This window comes from Oenanthe melanoleuca, chromosome 7, assembly GCF_029582105.1.
Source record: "Oenanthe melanoleuca isolate GR-GAL-2019-014 chromosome 7, OMel1.0, whole genome shotgun sequence".
NCBI lineage: Eukaryota > Metazoa > Chordata > Aves > Passeriformes > Muscicapidae > Oenanthe > Oenanthe melanoleuca.
In genome coordinates, this window is record NC_079341.1 from 24267753 (window position 1) to 24291283 (window position 23531).

Sequence of the window (23531 nt, forward strand, 5' to 3'; positions counted from 1 at the left end):
CTAGAGGCTTAGTGGGCATCAAGAGAATGGAGCAAATCCCTTCTGACTTACTGCATCTATAAGCAAACACATTTTTTATGCTGCTTGCCACCTCCCCATCCTTTGACACTGACATCCTCCTCCCTGCAGATTAAGGGCCAAAGACAAAAGGCATTATTCCATTCTCATTAGACTGCCTTAGAATTTCTCCTGGAAGTTTTTAGGTTTAATATGTTATCCCCAGAAGATACTTTCTTTCCTGAAAAAAACCAGCCCAAAACACCTTCATGGTTCCTACAGCCATGGACTATATCACACTGAACTGAAAATAAATTCAAAGAGAATCTCCTTTTTTTTTTGTTTGTTTGTTTGTTTGTTTGTTTGTTAGTTAGTTTTTTGTTTTTTGTTTTTTTTTTTTTTTTTTTTTTTGTTTTTTGTCTAGGCTCATATCAGATGGCTTTTGGTCAGAGATGGTCAACACAGTGTACATCCTGCTGCAAAAGACTGTTTAAAGATAGCTCCTTTTGTCCCCAGCAAAATGTCTCTTAATTCAAGGACTTCATGGCACCTTCACTTCCAGGCATCTCTGCTTTGTTACTTTTTGCTTTGTACCATGCCATGCAGGGGAAATGCCAGCATGGTGTACAAAACGGTGTTTTTTGACTTATTAACTCAGTGCAAAGCAAACAAGTCCTAATGTGCACTCCTAACAGAGTATAAATCCTGAAAAGCCAACAAAAAAAAAGGGACAAAATGAAATCTATTCCTTTTTAAAGAAGGAGCAGATCTCCATGGCTAAGCACAATATTGTCTTAATTTTTCTTAATATTGTCTTAATTTTTGGGAGGGGGATAGATGCTCTGCAGGCAAGACCTCTAACACTTCATAACAGGAGCAGTGCAAACACCACAGGTTGAAACATCCTCAGAAAAGACTGAGCACTCTGTATTTGGTTAATCATAGTAAACATGCATACTAGAACAAAAGAAGAAGAATTAGCTGGATTAGCAGAAGGCAGGCAGTGGGGATAATGCCAAGAGTTCTACACACACATTGCTACTAGAAATTTTTTTTCCTTCTACAAATTTTATTTTCCTGTTCCATAAAGCATTGGCAACATTTTACAGGAGCAGCTTTGTCTTGAAGCAGACAAAGAAGGGAATACTTTGCAGGGCTTGTGGAGCAGACACTGCCCTGACATGAGCAGATTGGGGATGTCCCATACAGGATGTGTCACCTAAGGAAAACATGCAGGTACCATACAAGAGGACTGTAATTCAGACATTAACTTGATATTCAGCAGCAGGGACATCAGTGATGCTGGCACTGCACTGAGGGCTACAAAAAGCAGTGCCTTAATAGGAGATGGTGCTAGTGAGCCTTCTTCCATCACCAGGACAGCCCATATTGCTCAAGACCCTGCCATGTCTTGTTCTACCTGCTGAACTCAGCTCTCACAGATACCTCCTGAACTGCCTATTCAAACAGGACCAGAGTGGCTACAGGGTAGCCTTGTTCACAGGATCACTAAGGCTGCCAGAAGCCTCTGGATGTCTCCAACAGAAGCTGCAAGCTCACAGAAAGTTCAGCAACAGGATCATGTTCACTTGTTCTCCAAAAGAACTGTCTCCCTAGTCACTGAATGGAAGTAAGGATAAACTCTCATTTATTTCCTAAGAAATAGTTACTGAATAATGAAAATAATAAATACAGGGGACAGGAGGCATTCATGGCAAGTTCATTTAAGCACAGATATTATTCAAATACTAGAATGAGACATTAAGGCTCAGTCCTTCAGATGGCTCCATCTAAATCAATGGAATGTCATCACTTGAGACAGAGAATCCCAGGGTATGTGGGTGGGAGTATGCATTATATGCTTGCACAACTGGATTCTCTCTCCAAAATGTACTGCTGGCATTGTCATCCTAGTTTATCATCTTCCAAAATAAAGTCATTAATTCTCTTTATAAGAGCAGGCACAAGTTGCAGTGAGCTGCCTAGCCACTGCTTTCAGAGTCCAAGTCTGAATGAGCTTGGCCTACAAGCCTGTAACAAATAAACTGCTTCTAAATAGAGGAATATTCCTCAAAAGAGTTTTTTAGCTTAGATAACTAAGACAAATGTCCCATTTACATGTTAATTAAACTACACAATTCCCACGTGTTAAAATTACAAAAACGTGTGCTTTACAGTGCACACAGCAATAAATCTTAGAATTACAGAATCATGGAATATGCTTAGTTGGAAGGGATTCACAGTCCAGCTACTGTTCCTGCACAGGACATCCCCAAGTGTCTCACCATGTGCCCAAGAGCATTGTCCAAACACTTCTTCCTGAGCTCTGTCAGGATTGGTGCTGTGACCACTTCCCTGGGGAGCCTGTTCCAGCATCCAAAAACCCTCTGGGTGAAGAACTTTAACTTCCAACCTAAACCTCCCCTGACATAACTTCAGGCCATTCCCTCAGGTCCTGCTCCTGGTCACCACAGAGCAGAGATCAGTGCCTGCCCCTCCTTTTCCCCTTATAGGAAGCTGTAACTGCAGTGAGGCCACCTGGGCACACTCTGGCTTGTCAGCCAGCACCCCCAGGTCCTTCATTAGATCACACATAACTTTTCTTTGTCTGTGTGATTGGTATATTTAAGAAGAAAGGTGGCATTATGCAAACAGCCCCACTCTTGTTATATTTGGATCTTTGCCCTAAATGATTTTATGGCATGATCACAGAGTAATGCTCATCATCCTTGGGACACCAAAGGTAAAGAAGATATTTTCAGTAGCACCACTGAGTTGCACATAGCCTGGACTTGGTGACAGTGAAGGCACTGGAGATGTCCCACAGCACCTCTGCATTATACCAGAAGAGTTCTCTTTTGTTTCAACATACAATTACACAAAGTGCTTTTAAGTGGCTCACTTGATCTTAAATAGTCTGTTTTTCCAAAGAAATATCAAAATTCTCTCTCTCAGTTCCTAGGAAAGATGATATTTTGCTTCCTTTTATAAAATTTGCTGCATCTTTTTCCATTCTACCTTGGAAGGGTAGAATTCCATCAATTCCATCTACCATTTCAGGCCCACCAAGTGAATTCAGTCATCATTAAATATGGAAAGAGATTTGATCAGCCAAATCAGTAATTTCTCCGTATAAATCAACAAAAATGAACATACAAAGATGAGCACAGAGGTCTTGCATCACAGACATTTTGCCCACTTATTAAAAGACTGCAGCTCCAGCAGGCTGATCCCTCCTACAGGAAGGAATAATGGAAATCAGCTGCCAACTTCATCAAAATAACGTCTGAAAAAATACATTAAATGCTTGCAGTTCTAATGCATTTCCAAAATATCCTTAATACTCTCCAAACTATTTGAAACACTAAATTTCCAGCAGTTCCATTTCTACTTTTCAGAACATAGGTAGAGTAAAAAAAAAAAACCAAACCTAAAAAAAACTAAAAAAACCTAAAAAAAAAAACTAAATCACAGAACCCCCTATTCCACATAATAACTTCAAAGTAGACATTTGTATAAATGATTCAAAAATATTAGACACTAAGAATCCATAGAAAGCAAAAGAGTATTATGAAATACTTAAAAAAAAATTGCTTTCCTATTTTCTCTCTGCTGTTTATGAGAAAATCTGGGGCTCCTGTCAGGTTTCATCTTAGGAGGGATGTGGATCACTATTTAAACTGAAATGTTTCTCTGGCATTCCATCATTATATTGTCCCACTGGCTGGGCAGTATTGCACATGAGATGTACCATATCTTCATCATGAACGTGCTGTAATGGCTAACAAGAAAAATTATAGATGATTGATGTAAGCAGAACCAGCTTATATATTAAGGGTATGACATGTTCTGATGAATCAACTAATTTTTTCTTCTCTTTCATTTCCTCTAGAACTTCAAAGCAATCAAATGTTGTTTATGCATAAAATTTAATCCTTTCACCAATCTATAGTTTGATTGAATTTGCATACTCTATTTCCTACAAGTCAACGTGAAGAGAGCCTCATGTAATTGAAACCATTTCCCCTCCAGTCCTCCTATCTTTGTTGCAGTATTTTCTATTAGTAGCTCTATTATGCCTAATATCTGTAATGTTGGCAGATTAGAATTTTCACTTAATGCAACCTGTATTTATAAACCACTAGGATGAAAAAAGAACAAATACAAGAAAGAGGAAATAATAATTACCTGTCTTTGATGCCACACAGATCAATGTGTAAATCACTAAAATTCCCCAGGGAGCCTTGCTGAACTAAAATGAGGTCCTTGGGCTGGTTATCAATAAAGATGAGCCTCATACAGCCTTGAAAAGCAGTAATGGGATTTAAACATTGGGAATCGGTGAAATTGTCAGGGCACCCTGTGGAAAAAAGAGAAGAGGCAGAGAAGAATATTGGAATGTTCAACTACTTCTGCTGGGATTTTCTGATGCAAGAACTCAGAGGCTTATTATTCCAAATGTTTTTATTCTTTCTGCTATGCAACCTCCTGTGTAATAAATCCTCCAGTTAGGGCAATGAAAAAAAAAAAAAAAAAGAAGCCAGCCATTCAAAGTATCACAGTATGAGGTTTTCACCTTGTGAGACATGCTTGTGTTGAACAAAATCAAAATGTGATTTTTTCATTTTCTTCAAAGTCCACAGTTGATAGCAACTAAAACATGAGTTGTTAAAAGAGTTGTATAAAATGTAAAATCATGTTGAGTTAAATTCTGCTGCTGAAGCAGTGTGCAGATGAAATCTTTGGGCAGCAAAAATGCCATCTGTATCTGAACTTCCCCAGTATTTAGAAAGCTCTGAGATCCAAAGCCTCCTGTATATCCTCACTTAGTGCTGTGTCCACAGGGTTCATCAAGATCAGAACCATACTACAGTAAGCACTACACAGAAATGTGTTAGATTAAAAGACTGTTAATGACAGTCCCTCTAAGTCAGTGTTTGCATACCACTCCAAAAAACAGAAGATAGTATTTTTCAAGACTTTTTTTCCATTTTCTAAATGGAGCTAAACCCACCTTCATTTTCCACAAGAGCATTGTACATAAATATCATTGAAAATTTGAGTCGTATGTCACCTAAGCTCCAAAAAGTCACTGAGCCTGATCAGAACAGTACTATCTACAGGAATGCTGATAACATTAATAATTCTAAGGCCTTTTAACCAGGAAAATAAACCAAAACCACTCATGGTTAAAACAGCTTTGCAGATTTGCATGTAATGTCAGATAGATATAGGTGCCCATTAAATACCACTGCCAATGGACCCCTTTTACAGCTCTGCTTGCAGTTCTGCTTGCTCTCTCTCTACCAGGCTTGACCAACACCCTTCAACCTGTCCATAGTGCTGAATGCACTGCAATTCAATCATTCACAGAACCACAGGATAACAAGGTTGGAAGAGACCTCCAAGATCATCAGGTCCAACCCATGCCCTAACACCTCAACTAACCATGGCACCAAGTGCCACATCCAGTCTTTTTTAAAATACATCCAGGAATGGTGACTCCACCACCTCCCCAGGCAAAGCATTCCAATACTTTATTAATATCCAACCTATATCTCCCCTGGCACAGGTTGAGACTCTGTCCTCTGGTTCTGCCAGTTGCTGCCTGGTCCTTACCTTTGCTCTTAGCTGCAAGCAGTGCACCTAGGGAGAGCTCAATGCTGAGCATCTGAGGATCTGCCTCACAAAAACCTCCCTGAGACCCACCTCCAAAATAGTAGCTGTTCCCAGAGTAGATCCTGGAGACAGTGGTTGCATGGCTGGCGGTGGCAGCGTCGTTATCCAGCGTCAGGGTGATGCGGTGCCTCCGGGCATTGATGTTTACAGAATGCCAGAGCCCGTCGTGGAGACTGGTGCCTGGCAGAAAACATGTGCAAAGTGAAAAAAAGATGTGCAGGAAACAACTGTGTTCTTCAAATCTCCTTTTGCTTTCATCTTGTGTCCACAAATATGCAGTTGGGCTATACAAAGTGAGGGCTGTAGCTGAAAAGAACTCATTACCTCTGGAAACAAGCTGGCATGGAAGAAAGGGCCCAGGAAAAGGGAAGTTTTGAGAGTATTTAAGTAGGTCATCCCACATTTTAATCTAACCTGGTACTACTGAGGGCATTCATCAAGCTAGCCCAATCCTTCACCTTTCTGGTGGCACACTGTTACCATTTTGGGGGTGTTTATGTTTATCTTTAGCCTGTTGGCAAAAGCTTACAAGTCCAGAAGTGTGCAGAGTTCTCCACCAAGCTTCTGGCACTAAACACATGCACGAGGTTGCAGAGGATTAGATTCAGTGAGATGTTCATAGCCTGTTTTCAGGCTCCAATCTGAAAGCTATCTGACTCCAGCAGGGTTTGTGTTTCTTAAAACCTTCCAGCACCAATGCAGCACACAGCACTATCAAAGGATATACAGAGGTTGGGCTCTACATGGGTGTTCTGAGAACTGCAATTGTTGCTCTGACCAGGAACCTCTAAAGGCTGAGTCTCTTTCTCTTCTAGACACTCCTGACAAGTGGGAAATAATCTCTCTTGTTTGCTTATTCTGAAAATCAGTGCTGAATCCTCTGGCTCTTGAAATACCACCCCAGAGCTACAGAGAAACTCCACATCCTCTGTTTTGATAGCCTTGAGAATCAGTGGGCAAGTTTCTGAACCCACACACAGAGGTGCAGATCAAAAACAACCTAATTACAGTTCAAAATATTCTACCATCAGGCTGAAGTCACAGAGATCAGGCACAGACAACTAGTATTTACCCCACACCCTAACAGAATATTTTTGTTAATGTTGCTTTCAGAGAAAACAAACAAGCACTTAGGAACACAAAGAGGTGTGAGAACAGTTCAAAACAAAATTTAAAAAAACAGTGGGTGTTAGGCATATGTAAAGCCATTTCATCATGAATTTCAAAATGAGACTACTTACTCAGTAATGGCTGTTAACACATGTACAATTACCATAGAATTAGAGGCTGGTTTTCCAGCAAAAAATGGATGATTTTTCAACTAGAACAAGTGCATTTTGAAGTGGAATATTTTAAGGTTTGAAACTATTACATGAGGAAATAGATCCTATTTGGGGGAAAAATTGGTCCGTTCTTGAGCAAGCATGAGTTTATTGTACCTGACATCTGCAGAACATGGCACATGCACTTTCTGCATATTTCCCAAGTACAAGTAGCTAATTTAGCATGTTTTTGATAGGCTGGACCCAGGTTCATAATTTCAGAACTACATAAAAACAAACACACCCAACCAAATATTGACATTGTCTCAGCTTTGTCAACAATTTAATTAGGACTGCAATAAAGGCTGGAATCTCAGTTTTCAGGGCTCAATTGCAGCAAGCTATGGCTGTAGCAATCTACATGAGTAGATAAATGCAGGGCTGCCTCATTTTCTATCATAAAGGAGAATGAAACACGCATACAGAACAGCTCTGCTTTGACAACTCTGTCAGTTTTTTATCTCTGCTTCTTTTAATAGATACATCTGCCCTCTTTTAGTCTGTACAGGGAATATTTTAATATTACATGTTTTTAAACATCTGCCTTTTTAGACAATATATTATTATTGTTTTTATTATTATCACCATTATATTATTATTCTCTCAAATTTTAAATCACAGAGGCAGCCCTATTTTTCCCTCTTGCATCCCACCAGCTTCAGTACACAAAGCAACTTGTAAAGTGGGTAAGGAAGTCTAATAGGAAGTGTAAGGAGAGGAAGCCCATGGTCAGCCACTCTTCTGAGTGTAGCATAAAGGGGGAGTCCAAAGCTACAGCCAGAGAAAAAAAATCAGCTCTGAGGCTCCCTTAACTTCTGCTGGGGAAAGAGGCTGCGGCTGAACTGACTCCCAGCTGATTTCAGCACAGTCTGAAGATGGGAACAGGAAGGTCTTCATGTGACCTGCCTAAAGAAAATTGAGTGTGACTGCTTAAGAACAGAGAGGCTCAGCTAACTGTCAGTGAGATTGAGTCTGGAGATTTCAAAATGCCAATTTTCCAAGCTTAGATCAAGCTGTACAGAGCAGCTTTACCAGTGGAAAGCAAGAGAAAATTTAAAAGAGAAAGGAGGATTGGGTGTTTCCTTATTGCTTGATCCTTTCATCCCATGGAGCTGAACCTTTGTGTTTTAGAAGGAGACAAGTAAAAGGAAACAAAAAAATAAACACCTTCAGTGATTTCCACTGGGTTCTCAGTCTCCTTTTGAATTAGTAGCATCAATCTCCCACCATGGAGGTAAACCAAGAGATGTCCTGAGTTTTCAGACAGCTCAGTGAACAGAAGCAAGCCATCTTTATTCCATGTCCTGAACTGGAAGCTGACTGACAAACCATCAATTTGAGCAGTGCCGGGGAGCAGCAAGTAGCTTCGACTGGAGCTCACAAAGGTAATAGGAACAATTTGTGGTTCTGAGCAAGAAAAGGTCACATTCCCCTGAAAAAAAAAAAAAAAAAAAATCAAACATAATCAGCATGACATTTTTTTCAGCCATCCCAAAATATCTTTAGTTAAATAAGCTCACTGGATTTCTAATCACCCTCAAGGCTGAAATGGGTATTATTATTCACACACATACCTTTGGAAATCAATAGGAAATGTGTCTGTCCCTGCTGGGAAAACATATCTAACCTCAAAATTTTACTTTTAGCCCAAATATTGAGGATCAAAAATCAAAACCTTACTTCTTAGAAGGATCTAAATGTAACCAAATGTCCTTATGAATGTCACACCTTAGTTGATTATCTCAGTCACCCAGCCCTGAAATCAAGGGTTCAATTTGCCCAGAAGAAAAGCACATTTACTCAAAGCAATCTGCAGAATCTGCACCACAAGTATCACTGCAGTTGGTGGAAGAAATGGCTCCATCAGTTTGCTCAGCCACTGTAGATTACCCCACCAGGTCAATCAGGCCATGATACAAAACCTTAGCCTACAAAGCCAGGATGCACTTAAGGAGCCACGTCTTTCAAAGGAGACTGCTGCAGCCAGCTGCCTTGAACTTGGCTGCTTTGTGAAATACCAACTGTAATCTGATAAAAACATCAGAGTGTAAGGCTTTCTCCATGATAGCACTTCTCATCAGAGCCTGTACCTCACTCTAACAGGATAATTATAACGAACAGCACTTGATGGATGTGCGGGAAGTTGCATGGAGCTTGGGGAATTCCTCTCTGCAGTCTCAGACAGGTGATGGAACTGCTTCCTATCACTTTCAAATGTCTTTCCAGTCTTTATTTTTCAAATGGAAAATAAGGAACCAGAAATAGACAAAGTTATCACTGGATGAAACAATGCTTGAAAGATACTTATCTATGTGGAGCTATATGAATAGTACCTGTTTGGTTCAGAATGCTACCTACCAGATTTGGCAAAAGGAACCCATGGGTATAACATATTAGAATGTGTTTTGAGATATAATCCAAAGCTTATCTGAACTCCACTGAACATTAGTCAGATGGGAAGTAGGATGGATATTTGGTCTCAGCCTTTAAAATTTTCTACTACCTGCTGGGATTTGCCACATGAAGAGATGACACAAACCTTTTTTTGCTATTGTTATTGCTTCATTTCTACCTCAGTTTTTAATCAAATTCAGGCCACAAGTCCTGTCCTGAGACATGATCAGCAGAGAGTGCTGACTGCAGGGCCAATGTTGGGAGATACAAACAGGACCTGCACATCTCTTTCCTTGGTTCACCTGGTCAGAGTTCAAGCTCTGAAGTCTGACTTAAACTTTAGCTTCTCCATTGCCTAAACTGAAGCAGAGCAGGTCTCATTCCACCTGCCATAAGAACAGGCAACTGGAAATACACAAAGGTTGTGCTGCAGTATTCTGTGTAAATGGGATTAAATGTGCATTTGGAAAACAGACAAGAGGTGTGTCTGTCTTTTGGAGAGTTCTTTTCATGAGGTATCTTTGTTACTCTTATTCAAAAATTGAGATCTCTATGATGTAAGGGTCAAAATTAATTGCAGACAGAGCTGAAAACTAGCCAGGATTTGTGAAAAATAAAACGAAAAAAAAGAGTAAAATAACTGATGCCATAAGAACTTACATCAATGAATCTGAATAATTTAGGAGAGAAACACCTTAAAGCAACATTCCAGAGCAAAGCCAGATGATGTAGTTAATACACACCAACATTGGTTACTACCATGCTTACACTGACCAACTTGTCTACCTTTCTAGAGACAATAACATGAAAACCTGAAAAAAAGACATACACAACAGTTACTTTGAAAAACATTTGTCCACTGAAGTGGGATAGGTTCTCTTTACAAAAATTGTTAAATTTGCCATGAGTGTTATTCTCAAATTACTCTAGCAGGTCTCAGTTAGAAAAGTAAACAGCTCCCTCTAAGCCTCCATCTAATCATGAGCATTTTGCTTTAATTGGCAGGAGTTCTGGAACTCTCCAGGGTATATGCCAGATTTCTGGCAGACACTTGATTTTATAATTGAACTCAATTTAACTGAAAAGTAAAAGCTCATTGGCTAGGAAATGGGATAAGAACAGTCTAATCCCTAGAGAAAATAAAGGAGATGCTCAGCTCTACCCAGCTGCTGGAAACTCTAGCTATGATGTGGCATTTGAGAATTCCATTGAGTCCATCTCCAGACTGATTAACAACTCCTCTAACAAGCAGTGAAATCTTTACAAAATAGTTCTTATTGTTCTCACAAGAGAAAACTTCTGAACCTAAAAATGCAATGGAGATACTTGCAATTTTTCACTGGCTGCCATGACAGCTGTCTTAAGAAAAGAGTGGAAGCAGCCCAGATTTCTGCAGGCAGGGTAAAGCTTTCGAGGTGGTTCTTGTTCAAGTGAGATGTTGAATGAACAGGCAGCAGCATGTTACAGCATTTTAAAGAAGGACCAGAGCCTCTCCTATTAAAAGAGAATGGAAGAACACAGTTGCTAAGTGATGAGGATAAAAGTGGATTACATAGAATATCCTCTGAGCCATAAACCACATCCAAAACTGACTGGAGACTTTCCAGTGACTTCTGTGGGACTTCAACAAAATCTGTATAACTTTAATGAACTATTTCAGTCTTTTCTGGCCTTTCTTCATGCAGTACTATGTACTGTTCAATGAAGAGAGAAGATAACACTGGAGTCAGGACAATTGGTATGAAGTTCCTTATACATCCTCCTTGGTCTCAGAGAATACTAATCAAAAATAATATGCACTTGGGAAATTACTCAAACTGACAGCTGCACTGCAATTCTCAGCACTTAGCCTACCAGAGGATCCAGGCCAAGATCACAGCTTGAAAAGGAAGAACAATAAATGAGTATTTCTGAGCTCTCATTCTACCTGCAGGTTAGAGCATCAAATGGGCACTTAAACTTTCCTCATTAATCACTCTATGGATACTGTCCAATAAAAAGGGTATCTTGCTTTCTCTAGAGGATTAGAAAGGATTATTTCATATGACAGGTAAAGGGACTAAGATCCCAGGCCTGGCTGAGATATAAATGTGGTAAACTGGCAAGAATTTCTACAGCTTGAAAATTGGAGAACTACTTCTAGCTGTGAAGAGACTGAGTTTGCAGACAAATTTACAAGGAGAGTAACAGAAGGAGAAGGTGACCTCTGATGCAGTTTTAAAAGGATAAGATGAAAAATTGGCATTCAGATCTGAGAAACTGGATTTTGAGAATGAGGGAGATTCCTTCAAGTCCTATTTTAAAATTAACTCTCTCTAGCAGAAAAATGTCAGGAGACCCACATATTTCAAATACTTCTCAAGGCCACACTGAACACTAAATGAAAAGCAGATCAAAGTGAGATACCAGCTCCAGCCTTCTGAAATACTGCTGCAAACTCTCTTCAAACAGGATATGGGAGCACCAAGGTGGATGGTGTTCCCTCTGTTAGGAGGGGTGCACTGAGCGAGCAGCCAGTCCATCCCAGGAGCAGGGGAACAGAAATTCCTGTTCTGAGATGGGTTTCTGTTCCTCTGAGAAAAATTTCAAAATGGAAATCTGAAAGCTTTCCTGATCCAAGTTACATTGAAACTAATATGGCCCTGTGATAAACAATCTCATCACAGAGAACTGCCCTATCTACACCTACTGCAGGTATCATAAATTCCACTAAAATATTAATTGTTTATCACATTGATTTAAGGTTTTCTAACATTAAAATAATATTCCCAGTGGAGAGAAATTAACAAAATAGAAAAGGCTTAGAAAAAACTGAAACATTATGACCATGAGAGAATCAGGGATTAAATGCTTGGCTGGACCTTTCCAGATGTTCTTTATCTCAGACTCCTAAGCTGTGTCACTGGCCAGAAGCAGAACAAAAGATTTTACCATTTTTATGCCCATAGTAACTGTACATTATTGTTTTATTACATGGTGCAACAGTTAAGAGATGCTGACAAAAGATGACAGCAAATGCAGAAATATTTTGGAAACATTCTACATCGTTTTTTGTCAGAGACAGGAAAAGGGGGTAAAAAGACCACAGGAGGAAACACACACAAACACAGAAAAAAATGACCATTTAATATTTTCTCTCTGTCATGTACTGACTTTGTCTGGATGCCAGGTGCCCACCAGGCCCTCTATCACTCCTCATGAAGTGGGGGGAGAAAATGAAGGAAGAAAACCCTCTTGTGTCAAGAAAAAGGCGCTTTATTAAACCAAAAGCAAAGACTGCAAGCACAAGCAAAGGAAAACAAAAGACTTAATCTGTACTTTCCATGAGCAGGTGGATGCCCAGCTACTTCCTAGGAAGCAGGGTTTCAGCATGTATAGAAGTTGCTCTGCAATAATAAATGCCTCTTCCCTTCCTTTTTCTCTTGATTTTATGGCTGAGCAAACTTTTTGGTGCAGAATATTCCTTTGATCAATTTGGATCAGCTGTTCTGGCTATGTCTCCTCCCAAGACATCACCCATAGCCAATCTCCTGGTGAAGGGGAATATTCACTTTAAGCAACAAGTAGGAATGAAGCCAAAATTCAAATTCACCTTGCTAGAAGTGAATGAGATAGATGTCTTAAATCAAACTGGCAAATTATTACAGTCCAAGTCCAATTTTTGCTCCACTTCAAGGTAAAGTGATCTACAGCTTATTAGTTTTTATTGCCTGGAACAAAACACAGCAGCAAGATTTTTTTTCTTCATTATTATTATTATGAAAACAGAACCACATCTACCTTAAAATAGAAAAGTGTATAGAATGCAATTCCTATCAGCTTTCTTCTTTTTTTTTAATGCATTAGTTTCCTTTAACAGATGTTGCTCTTTTAAATTCCAATTATCTGTGTATCATAGCACAACACCAGCTGAAATGGTTGGTGTGAACTGCACACAATCCAGGCTCCTGACTGTGATGGGCTCAGCTTGCCCCCCTCTGTTATGCCTAGTGCCAAAGAGTTCCTAAGGCCTCACCAATTGGAATAATACCTTAAAAAATGTACTAAGGCCTTGGCTTTGCAGAAAATTACATTTTGTTCCATTTTCCTTATCCCCTGCTAACTCCTATGACAATAATTAGCCATCTCTTCCTTTCCTACAGGGACTAACAGCCTTATCACCTCCCACCTTGAAACATCCTCCTCTGCTCAGCAGGCACTAACTGCCCTACTCATTCAATTTGACTATCCAGATAATGTAATAAATGAAACCCTCAGCAATTGTTTCTAACCTCTAATTTGCTGAATTCTGATGACTCTCAAAAAAGGCCTTGTTTGCTTAGAAACATGTCATTTTTTTCTGCATGTCATCCAATCTTATTTAAAAAGTATGGTCTGCCTTCCCAAAAGACTTGCTTTACTTGTTGTCATCACAACTATCAAAATCCTAACACAAAGAAATTTTTTATCAAGAGAGTTTATTAATGCAGCTATGTGCTGGATTATACATTTGCACGCTGAAACTCTTTGGAATTGTGGAAAAAGCCAACTGAAATCAATGGGAAAGATGTCATTTAAATAGGCTTTATTTCAAGACCTCAATTGAGGTGACACACTTAATTTCTTTCAAAATAATCCTGTTATACCCTTCAGCAACAATAAAATAGGACTTTAGAATTAATGCTATTTATATAGACTTCTTTGCATAATGCAGGTAGAATGCAAAGGAGAATCCTCTGAAGACCCAGAGAGCATATAGAAAGACAGAAGAAAATATAAATATCTGTTTTCAAAAGAACCAAATATTTCTGGAATCTGAGTTCACCTGCCTTATTTAAAACACAGCAAATTCAGTTCTCTCTTTGATTATGTGACATAGCACTTCCATTAAATAATTGAAACTTATTATTAATAAAATCAATTAAAATTTATTCAACTTGGTCCTCAGGAGTTGTGAAAAATGTCCAGGTAAAAACTTTCAACATTTTTTATATATTACTGTAGTCTTATTGGAGTGCAAAAATAAGAAAAGAAATCTAACTGGTGATTCTCCAAACCCTAGGAGGGGCCTTCACAAATCACCAGCCTGATGTTCACAGATAGATCAACACTTGCCAGAGCACTTTGGTAGAACGAGACATTTGCAGACAAGTAAATTCTTCTCAGGATGAAGGTATCTCAAATCAGCTTAATAAAATAGCATGTTTGGATTCTCTATAAAGAGAATGAATTATGAGTTTACATTCTGCTGTCACTAGGTATCTTTCCCTGCTCTTTGATGCTGGCAATTGGTTATTTCCCCAAGGCACTACAGTGATACATTTACATGTCACCACATCCCTGCTGTGCTGAGCTGTCACTCTCACATCCAACATGGCAGGCCAGTGTAGAAATTCTAGCGTATCTGAGAGCTGACAAACTTCTGCCTTACAGTACCCTGCACTCCTCTCGAGCCAGCACAGGGTTTGCTCTGCTAAATAAAAATGCAACTCCAATTTCTATTAGCCAGAGGTAATGGAAGAGAAAGGGAGATTGTGTTTTTCTCAATTTCAGTGAGTAACTAGGGTGGAACATTGAGAAGACCAAACACAGCAGCTTTTCATGACCTCCTAATTTCTTTTCATCAGCTAGACAACTTCCTATTTTGGCATCACAAATCAGTGAAGCATAAAAACAACTTAAGACGCCACCACAGGTCACATTTGAGCAGTTTCTAAAGGTGAAACCAGAATCTAGCACTAAGTAACCACTGGTGGAAAGGATCCTATCTTTTCAGGATTCTATAGCTATTTTTTCTCTTATCTACTCCCTCAACCTGATGCATTTAGCAATTCTCAATGGATTTATCTTCCTAAAACTTGCCCCATCTCTTCCTGCATCTACATACACTCATAACAAGCACAAAATCTCTCCTTTCTCTGTCCCAGATACCAACAGGTCAAATTTCCTTCAGTGAAGAACAATTCCCATGCTGCTTCTTGTAAATGTGGCTCTTGAATATTTTCTTGCCCCTGCTTAATTGCCCAAGAAGGGTAACTGCTGTGCCATTTCTCATAATCAGCAGTCTCAACTTCTCTTGTGCTGAGAAAACATTCAGTAAATGGGGAAACCCTTAGATTACTATTTTGAAGCATTTTATGAGGTCTTCCAAGGGTCCATTCTATGGCCATGACAGTGGTTAATTACAGAAATTTGATTTCTCATAGCCTTTTGCAGTAATTGCTTGGAAAGCACATAAAAGATTCCCTATCATTGCCCCGCATTTGAGGATCAAGGGAAGAGAAAACAAAATGAACAAAAATCCGCAAACGAACAACCCCAAAAAACAAAACAAAATCAAACCACCAATCAAACAAAAAACCCCAATAAAACCCCAAAAAACCCAACCAACAACAACAACAACAAAAAAAAAAACAACAAAAAACCCCAAACAAACAAACAAACAAACAAAAAAACAACCAAAACAAAACAAAAAAGAAAAACGAAAAACCCAAAAAAAAACAAAACTCAAAAAACCACAAAGCCTACAACATGCCATCAGGGACAGCAGAAACCCCAGAGAGAAGAAAGATAGCCTGTCCAAACAGACAGTGCTATATAGGAGGGTTAAGTATCAGGCAATACAAAAATGGAATTCTGAAGGCAAGTTCCAGTTCAAAGAGACAGGCTGCCTCGTTATCTTGAGATGCCTTCTCAAGGGGATTTATTGCAAGTCTGAAAACTGCAAATGAGTTACAGAAAAGAACAGGCAGAATGATAATCACAGCCACCACCCAAGAGTACAATACATACTACAGCACTGTTATTGACAACCTCTAGTTTCTGCCTCTGACTTTAACTGCAGCTGGTTTGGGACCATTATTTATACGGGTGAGGAACGACATCATAAGAGGAAATCTATACCTCCAAAGCTGGTGTATCATTCTCCTGCTTGTGTGAAAGATGTCAAAAGTAAAAAAAACACAAGGCTGATGGGTATGAAAACCCCCAAGTTTGGCTTACTGTCTGTGGCAACATTCACAAAGACACAGAGTGAAGCAGAGAGTGAGTGTTGAAGTCTGCCTGCCTTTGGAAGCAAAAACTAATGCCTCTAAGCATTAATGGCTTCTTAATCCCAAACCAACCAGTTTGTCATCAATTATCTTTTGCTAGGAAACAAAGGGACTAACAATGCAGAACCATCTTAGGTGATCTCTTTGTGGGAAGAGAACACAAACATACAACACATTTTTGGAAGGAGTAGTTCCAAGTCCATGCTACATTTAATTATTCTTCTGTGCTGATCCTTCCATCACATTTCCACTTCAGACAACCTTAGTGACTACAAAGACATGAAATTTGCAGCTCTGGCAGGCAAAAGACTACATTTAACAAGAACAAGTTATTTTAATTTGAGGAAGTTAATTGCTAAAGAGTGGGAAGAGCAGAAAAGAGAAAGGGGATCAGCCTGAATAACCAACAAGTACCTGAGAGTTGCTAGAAATAACTGGGATATGAAGAATGTTGGAAAACAGATTTACAGGGCCCATTTCCTATAGGTGGATATTCATCTAAGATTATGAGGCACTCTGAGTGTGGCAACCTTTCCATGCACTTTACATACCCAAGTGTCACAGACACAGCACAGAGCAGCTCATAAAGCTTGAAAAATGCAGTACAGCAGCTTGCCTCTGGAAACCATGGCATTTAAATCATCACTTATGTGAAAGAGATTAAAGGAGGGAGGCACATCTCTGCTACCTTAAACTGAGAAGGAGCTGGATTCCTACACCTTTCACCTAGGTCTGAACCAAGTGTAGTCATAACTACAAGTTTCATTGCTTGGGGCTACTTATACCCAGACAATGTGCCCTTCTGAGAAAAAGTGCATTGCAAAACTTTGTTGTTCTCCTCTAGAAAGGCCTTCCCATTATCCAGCCAGCAAAGCAACCAGCTGTTTAATGACCTAAGAAGCAGACAAGGGCTGTTGCTCCCCCCTTTAGAAGGGAAACTGAGGGCAAGAGCAATTTAACACAGTTCATAAGATCTGTGCCTTTGAGTCCTCAGTCAGAACAATCAAACTCAAGATTATTAAAGCAAAGTCTCTCAGTCCCAGGGGAATATCCTAGTCTTGACTGCCAACACCACAGTGGGGAACTTCTCTCCCATCACCTTTCCATTTTCCAGCTCCCTGTGTATTCAGCCTCACCCTAGGCAGGGAAATCACAGAAAGAACTTCCTTGGTCTTCTGGTTTGCTTTGTTTCAGGTTCAGTGTATTCATATACATTGCTGGAAACTACAAGATGCCATGGGAGCCAGAAGCAGTTTCATTTCCTTGTTCTCCAAAGACATTGTTAGCCAAAAGGCATTTATCAAAGTACAGCGTAGAAGTGAGGCAAGAGGTGAATTTGTCAAGGCTTCATGGGAGTGTAGTTCACTCTTCTTGCAAAATAGAATGTTTGTAATTTTTGTGATATATTTAAATGTATCTGTAATTCTGGACATTATTATGTGTTAAGTTATATTTGTGGTTTATGTTATCAAGCTGGATAAGACTGTAGTTCCTCTTTCTTTGCCTCTACCATTCCACATTCAGAGATAGTATTTCAAAGTCAATGGTTCTCAGAACTGCCAATACACTGAATATAAGGAGCAGGACAAAGGAAACTATTTCCAGTGATAACAGGAATATTTTTTTCTCCTCTATAATATGAACTGAAGTATCAAAGTAGAATTCTGCTAGTGCTGTACTCCCCAACAGTGACAGAGAATGGTTCAGAAAATAAGATTTTATCTGAGTTAACCAGGAAAAAAAATCACAATGACTTCTATCATGTCATTAAATATACACATTTTTATCTTGAAAAAAAATAATTTAAATGCTTCCCCAAGCAAATTCTAATACACCAGAAAAATGAGAGAAATGCACTGGTTTCTACATGTGTCTCTCAATAACTCTCACCACAGGAGCCAGTGCTGGCTGGTGTTAACCTCAGCAATATCGTTTTAACGAGCTAATTATCCCCACAGCTATCCAAATCTGAACTCTGCTCATTCAATGCAGCCAGCAGCACCAAGAGAGCACAAAAAGCATGGAAGCAAAGAAGGAAAGGTTCTGCCTCTTACCACAGTATAGATCTGAGGTTTGCGTCTTTTGGCCAGGTCAATTATATTGACTCCGTTGTAATAGAGGTTCTCAATGCATCCGTGGAAATTTTTCCTCTGAAAAGTTCCTGGCTTGCCTGGGACAGGAATCCCTCCAAAACTGAGCTTTTGGAAAGAATAAGAACAGCATTATTTATAATATTATATGTATATATTATATTACATTGTATTATCATCCCAAAAGCAAGAGAGCAGAGTCCCACTCCACACATACTTGGGGCATTATTTAAGGACCAGTTCCCACCAACATCATCACTGGGAGCACGAGGCAGGGCCTGGCCACCTCTCAGGGGAAATTACAGCATCCATGGCATTCCTGCTGCTGGAGAAACACTTCTGGCATGGAGAGCTCACTGCTTTGGGAGCAGCTCTGAAGTGCCTTGGCACACCAACCTAGTGCCACCCAGCAACCTCCCCACATAAAGAAACCTTTCCAGGGTGTGCAACCCACAGCCCCACTGGCCCAGAGGCTGCAGCTCACGGTGCTCAGGAACCTCTGAGTGATGAGGGAATAAACTTTCCCTGCACCAGAGCTCTGGGTTTTCCTGGAAGCTGCAGTCACTCCTTTCCACCAGGCACATCTGAGCAGTTCTGGTTTCAGCCAGAGGAAATACCCCATTTGCACCTTGCAATTTCACTGTGCTTTGGTCTTTACAACAGTCACATGTGGCATTTGGGACTGAGCTTTGTAATGGAGAAGTTCTGCAGGCTACACATTTGCACAAAATTTCTGCTGTGGTTGTCTAAGTACTGGCAGATGTTAACACTGTGCAGGTTCCAGCTCCTTGCTCAACTGAAGGGCTGAAAGCCCTGGGAGAACAAAGAGGCTAAGAAAATAAAGCTGCCCAAATACAGCATGATTGTCTATTCTGAAGATTCTGAAGAAAAGAAAGAGAGAGAGTAAAAAAGAAAGAAAAACAAAGCCCACAACCCCAAAAAAATCTGATAATCCTACCTTCATTTTCCAAATGTCACAGCTCATTTCTAATTAACTCCACTGACCTTTCTGGCAAAGCATTACTGATGGTACCACTAAAGTTTTACTCATTTTTCCCATCACAGCCAGCAGCACTCTGAGTGATACAAAGCAGGTTGGCATCCTGCAGCCACCACACTTGATCAGAACCTGCAATCCTGCTGCATCCACTGCAGCAAGAGCATGCACTGCTGTGTGGCACTGTTTACATGCTGACTGCTGCTGGAACCTGGTCAGCCCTATTCCCCTGTTACAGTTCCCAAAGCCTTACTCAATTCATTATTACAAAAATAAAGGGCAATTTGGGGGTTATTTTTCCTCCCACTCTACCTAACAAGCTGGGATATGTAAGCAAATGAAATCTCCCTGGGTAACCTTGAAAACATTTACTTGAAAACAAGTTCTTAATGAACTTGCACCTCTGTTGTTTTAATTGATCACTTCAGAGAAATAAGGAGTGAACAGACTGCTACTTTACGTCCCTTGCAGGTTTGTTATTGGCATGAGGGCTTATCTGGTAGCAATGTTTTTGGTTTTTTTCCCAATGAGAATCATTAGTTCTTTCTAAAACACCAGACTTTCCTTCTTTTATGTTCTATTCTTCAAGTGTCCTGCTTTGGGACTCTGTAGTGGGGTTTCAAAATCAGAAGAAAAATCAATATCAATTACACCAATGTATTATTAAGAAAACAGTTTCCTTTGTGATCAGTAATAATTTTAATTACGAAAGTAATGATTTTATTACCCTCAGTAAGGCCTTTAATCCCTAAAGTGTGCTGAGATAAACTTTCAGTAGACTGAATTGCTGCAACATTTGACTGAAAGACTGCCTCAGTGCAAATGGAGAAAAAACAAACTAAGCTCAGAGGATAAGGTCTGAGGCCAGGTTGGTTGCGATGCTGATTCACAACACCTGAAGATCTTTTCTATCATGTTCCCTCTTTTGAACATCTGCAAAAATGTTCAGCAAATTACATTGGAACTTGAGTTTCCCCTTACTGGCACCAAGCAAGAGGTAAAAAATTTTATTATTTTAAAATTAGAAAAACTGATTACTCAATTATTTGGCCTTTCTCAACTCTATCTTAAAAGCAGTTACAGTTTTGGCCTCTAACTGTTTAATCTAAAGCTGTTGCAGAATCCCACTGCTTCAAGTGCTGTCCCTACTAAATGTGCTCATGATTTGGTAGAGCAGCACCAGGGGACAGGTACCACTCTCTCCACCCTGCTTTGTGAAATGCAAAGAAACTAATTTCATCTGGAAGATGAGAGGAGGAGAGAGCAGGCACCTGCCACCTCTGAACTGCCTGCTTTTTTTCCCTTGGGTGTGTTGGAAAATGATCCTTTCCAGAGAAATGAATTCCAAGGGCAAAAGGGAAACTTGTGGACTCTGAAGCAGTGAACCATGCCAGCTCAACACATGCAGGCAGGGGGATGGATCTGAGCAAGCACGACCCTGAGCCTCGTGGGCAAGGGAGGCTTGGCAGAGCTCGAGGGGATAAAGATGAACACGGGCAATTTGCACACAGGTGCGTGCTGATGGCGAGATGAGGAGCTGCCTTGCATACAGATATGATGAGATATTTTTTAAGGTTTTTTAAGGGTATTGAGGTGCTTTTAAAATTACTATCATCCATAAGCACTGAACTGCTGTCTGTGCTGCTCTCTGCCACACCTTGGTCTCACCAGAGGGGAGGACACCAGGCTCGGGTTTATGGGCAGGCAGGATGTTTCCTCTGCTCAGTTCCTCCCTGCTGAGCTGCTCTGGCTCCCTAGATCAGCATGCTCTGCAACATGCTCAGATGTGAAGAGACCTGGATCAGAGCTGGTGGTTGTGAGAGTCATAGAATCACAGAATACGAAGATTGAAAAAAACTCAACCCAGCACCATCATGTTAATGACTAGACCATATTCCCAAGTGCCACTTCCATACACCTTTGGAACACTCCTAGGGAATTCCACCACTTCCCTAGGCAGCCTAGTTCAATGTAAGGAAGATTTTCTGCTATCCAATCTAAACCTCCTCTGCCACAGCTTCAGGCCATTTCCTCTCATCCTGTCATTTGCTACCTGGGAGAAAAAACCCAGCTCACTGAAACTTCCTTGCATTCTGGAGGACTTCTATTCCTCGTAGGAATACAATAATTTTCACCTGTTCATCACTATCTGGAGAGCTGTAATTCAAGCAAGTGGTGTCTGGATAGAGGGACAACTCAGGGTTGGAATATTCCCACAGTCATGCTCAATTCAATGCAGGGATGGTGCACAGTAAAGCCATTAAAATCATATTGGCAATGATAACACAGCTGCTCCCTGAACATTTGACTAGAAACCTGGCTGTGACTTCTCATTTATTCAAAGTCTGCCATACTTTGAAGTGCAAACACAATGCAATGCATATTTGCACAGAGATTGGCCACTTTCTGATGCTGGCATATATGGAGTTACACTGACATAGTTTATGCTGGTAAAGAATGAAAGGAGCTCTCTAGGAAGGAAATATTAAATAATGATCTTTGCTGGAAAGAAACAGCTTATAGGATGGTTGCTTTCTATCATATTCATTTTACAGCAATTCATACCTCAGCTCACAGGTTATAACCTAAAGGGCTTCACACACCTCATAATCAATATCCAAGTGATCTGAATCCCCCTTGGTTCGGAAGTGCTGGGTGTGCTTGTCCACTGTGAAGTTCACTTGCTTGTTGAAGCGCTCTATGAGAACCGAGTGCCAGTGCTGGTCATCCAGGAGGCTTCCCAGGGTGACAGACGTGTGGCTGTTACTGAAGTGCAGGTTGGAGTCCCCTGGAGTGGCACAGAGAGGCAGAAGACACCAGAGTTACCTCCAGGCTCTTAACTGGAGCATGGGGACTCAAGGGAAGCACAGAGCAGAGCTCCAGGATGCAAGGCAGAGCTCTTGGAAACAGATCCTTTTCAAAACTGCCTTAGATTCCTTGGGTCTCTTATTCACATATATGTGTGTATACCCTCCCCAAAACACATTTTTTTCCCTGTGAAATCCTTGTGATGAACAGGAGGTGTTACTGATGCTCCACCCACACATTGCAGCAAGCAGGGCATTGCTACTTGTCTGTACCCTTGGTTCTGCCAGTCCTTTTTGGTCTGGTGGCTTAAGAGCTTCCTTTGAGTAGCACCAAAATCTTCTTTCTAATCACATTAACAGACCACTCCTGACACTTCACTGTCACCTCTGTGCTTTCTGCATTTTAACAAGAAAATTGTACCTGTCCATTTTCACAGGGAAAAAAATAAAAGACATAAGTCAGTGAAGCAATAAGAGTGTTTTGTTCAGCTGATAAAAATTCTTAAACTTGGCCTAGTTCTCCAAAATATAGATCACAAATCATTAAAATATTTAGGCCCTAACCCATTAATTTCAAGAACTCTTCTATTTTTCAGCTGGCTACAGGTCTGAACACTTCAGAGCTTCTCCCTGGGAGTGTACATCTTGTTTTACATTCCTGCAGAACACAGAGAACATACGATCCAAAACTGATGCAAGCAAGATGCAAGCAGATTCGAGAGAAGTCATCAAACCCCTTGCCCATGACATATGAATGCAAAAGGAGGACCTGAAATAACTAAAATTTTGTACACTTAGGGCTAGAGCTGAAGGAAAAAACCCAACTAATCTCAGAATACACATTCACAACAGTATCTCCTCTGGTAGTTACATAATATAATTAACTGTAGTATATCCTAATCCTAGCACAAAATATTTTTAAGAGGACAATTCAGTGGAGTAGATTTCTCCACCCAGAGCTTTGGGATGTAGTTTTTTGGTCCAAGTAACATCCAAATCCCAAATCAGAAAATGATACATTATCATTTCCAATCTTTGAGGAAAAAGAAAGAAGGAAAGAAAGAAAGCAAGCACAACTTGGGGATTCAACAATTAATGAGCTTACGTAAAAATGAAGTCCAACAGCTGTGGAAATTAGTTACTGATTTTTAAAACAAACATAATTAAGCACAAGGGGGAAAATGCCCAACTCAAACCCCTTAGTTTGAGAAACA

At 40.1% G+C, this 23531-nt stretch overlaps 1 protein-coding gene across 1 annotated transcript in view; it reads right to left on the reverse strand.

Moving 5' to 3' along the window:
* CNTNAP5 (contactin associated protein family member 5) overlaps positions 1-23531 on the reverse strand; it is a 263702-nt gene that overhangs the window by 113911 nt on the left and 126260 nt on the right. The window contains exons 6-10 of the mRNA XM_056496452.1: positions 22114-22298; positions 18478-18621; positions 8166-8430; positions 5707-5856; positions 4186-4357 (exon numbers count right to left, since the gene is read on the reverse strand). Coding sequence (XP_056352427.1) covers positions 4186-4357; positions 5707-5856; positions 8166-8430; positions 18478-18621; positions 22114-22298 — 916 coding nt within the window. The remainder of the gene's footprint in view (positions 1-4185; positions 4358-5706; positions 5857-8165; positions 8431-18477; positions 18622-22113; positions 22299-23531) is intronic.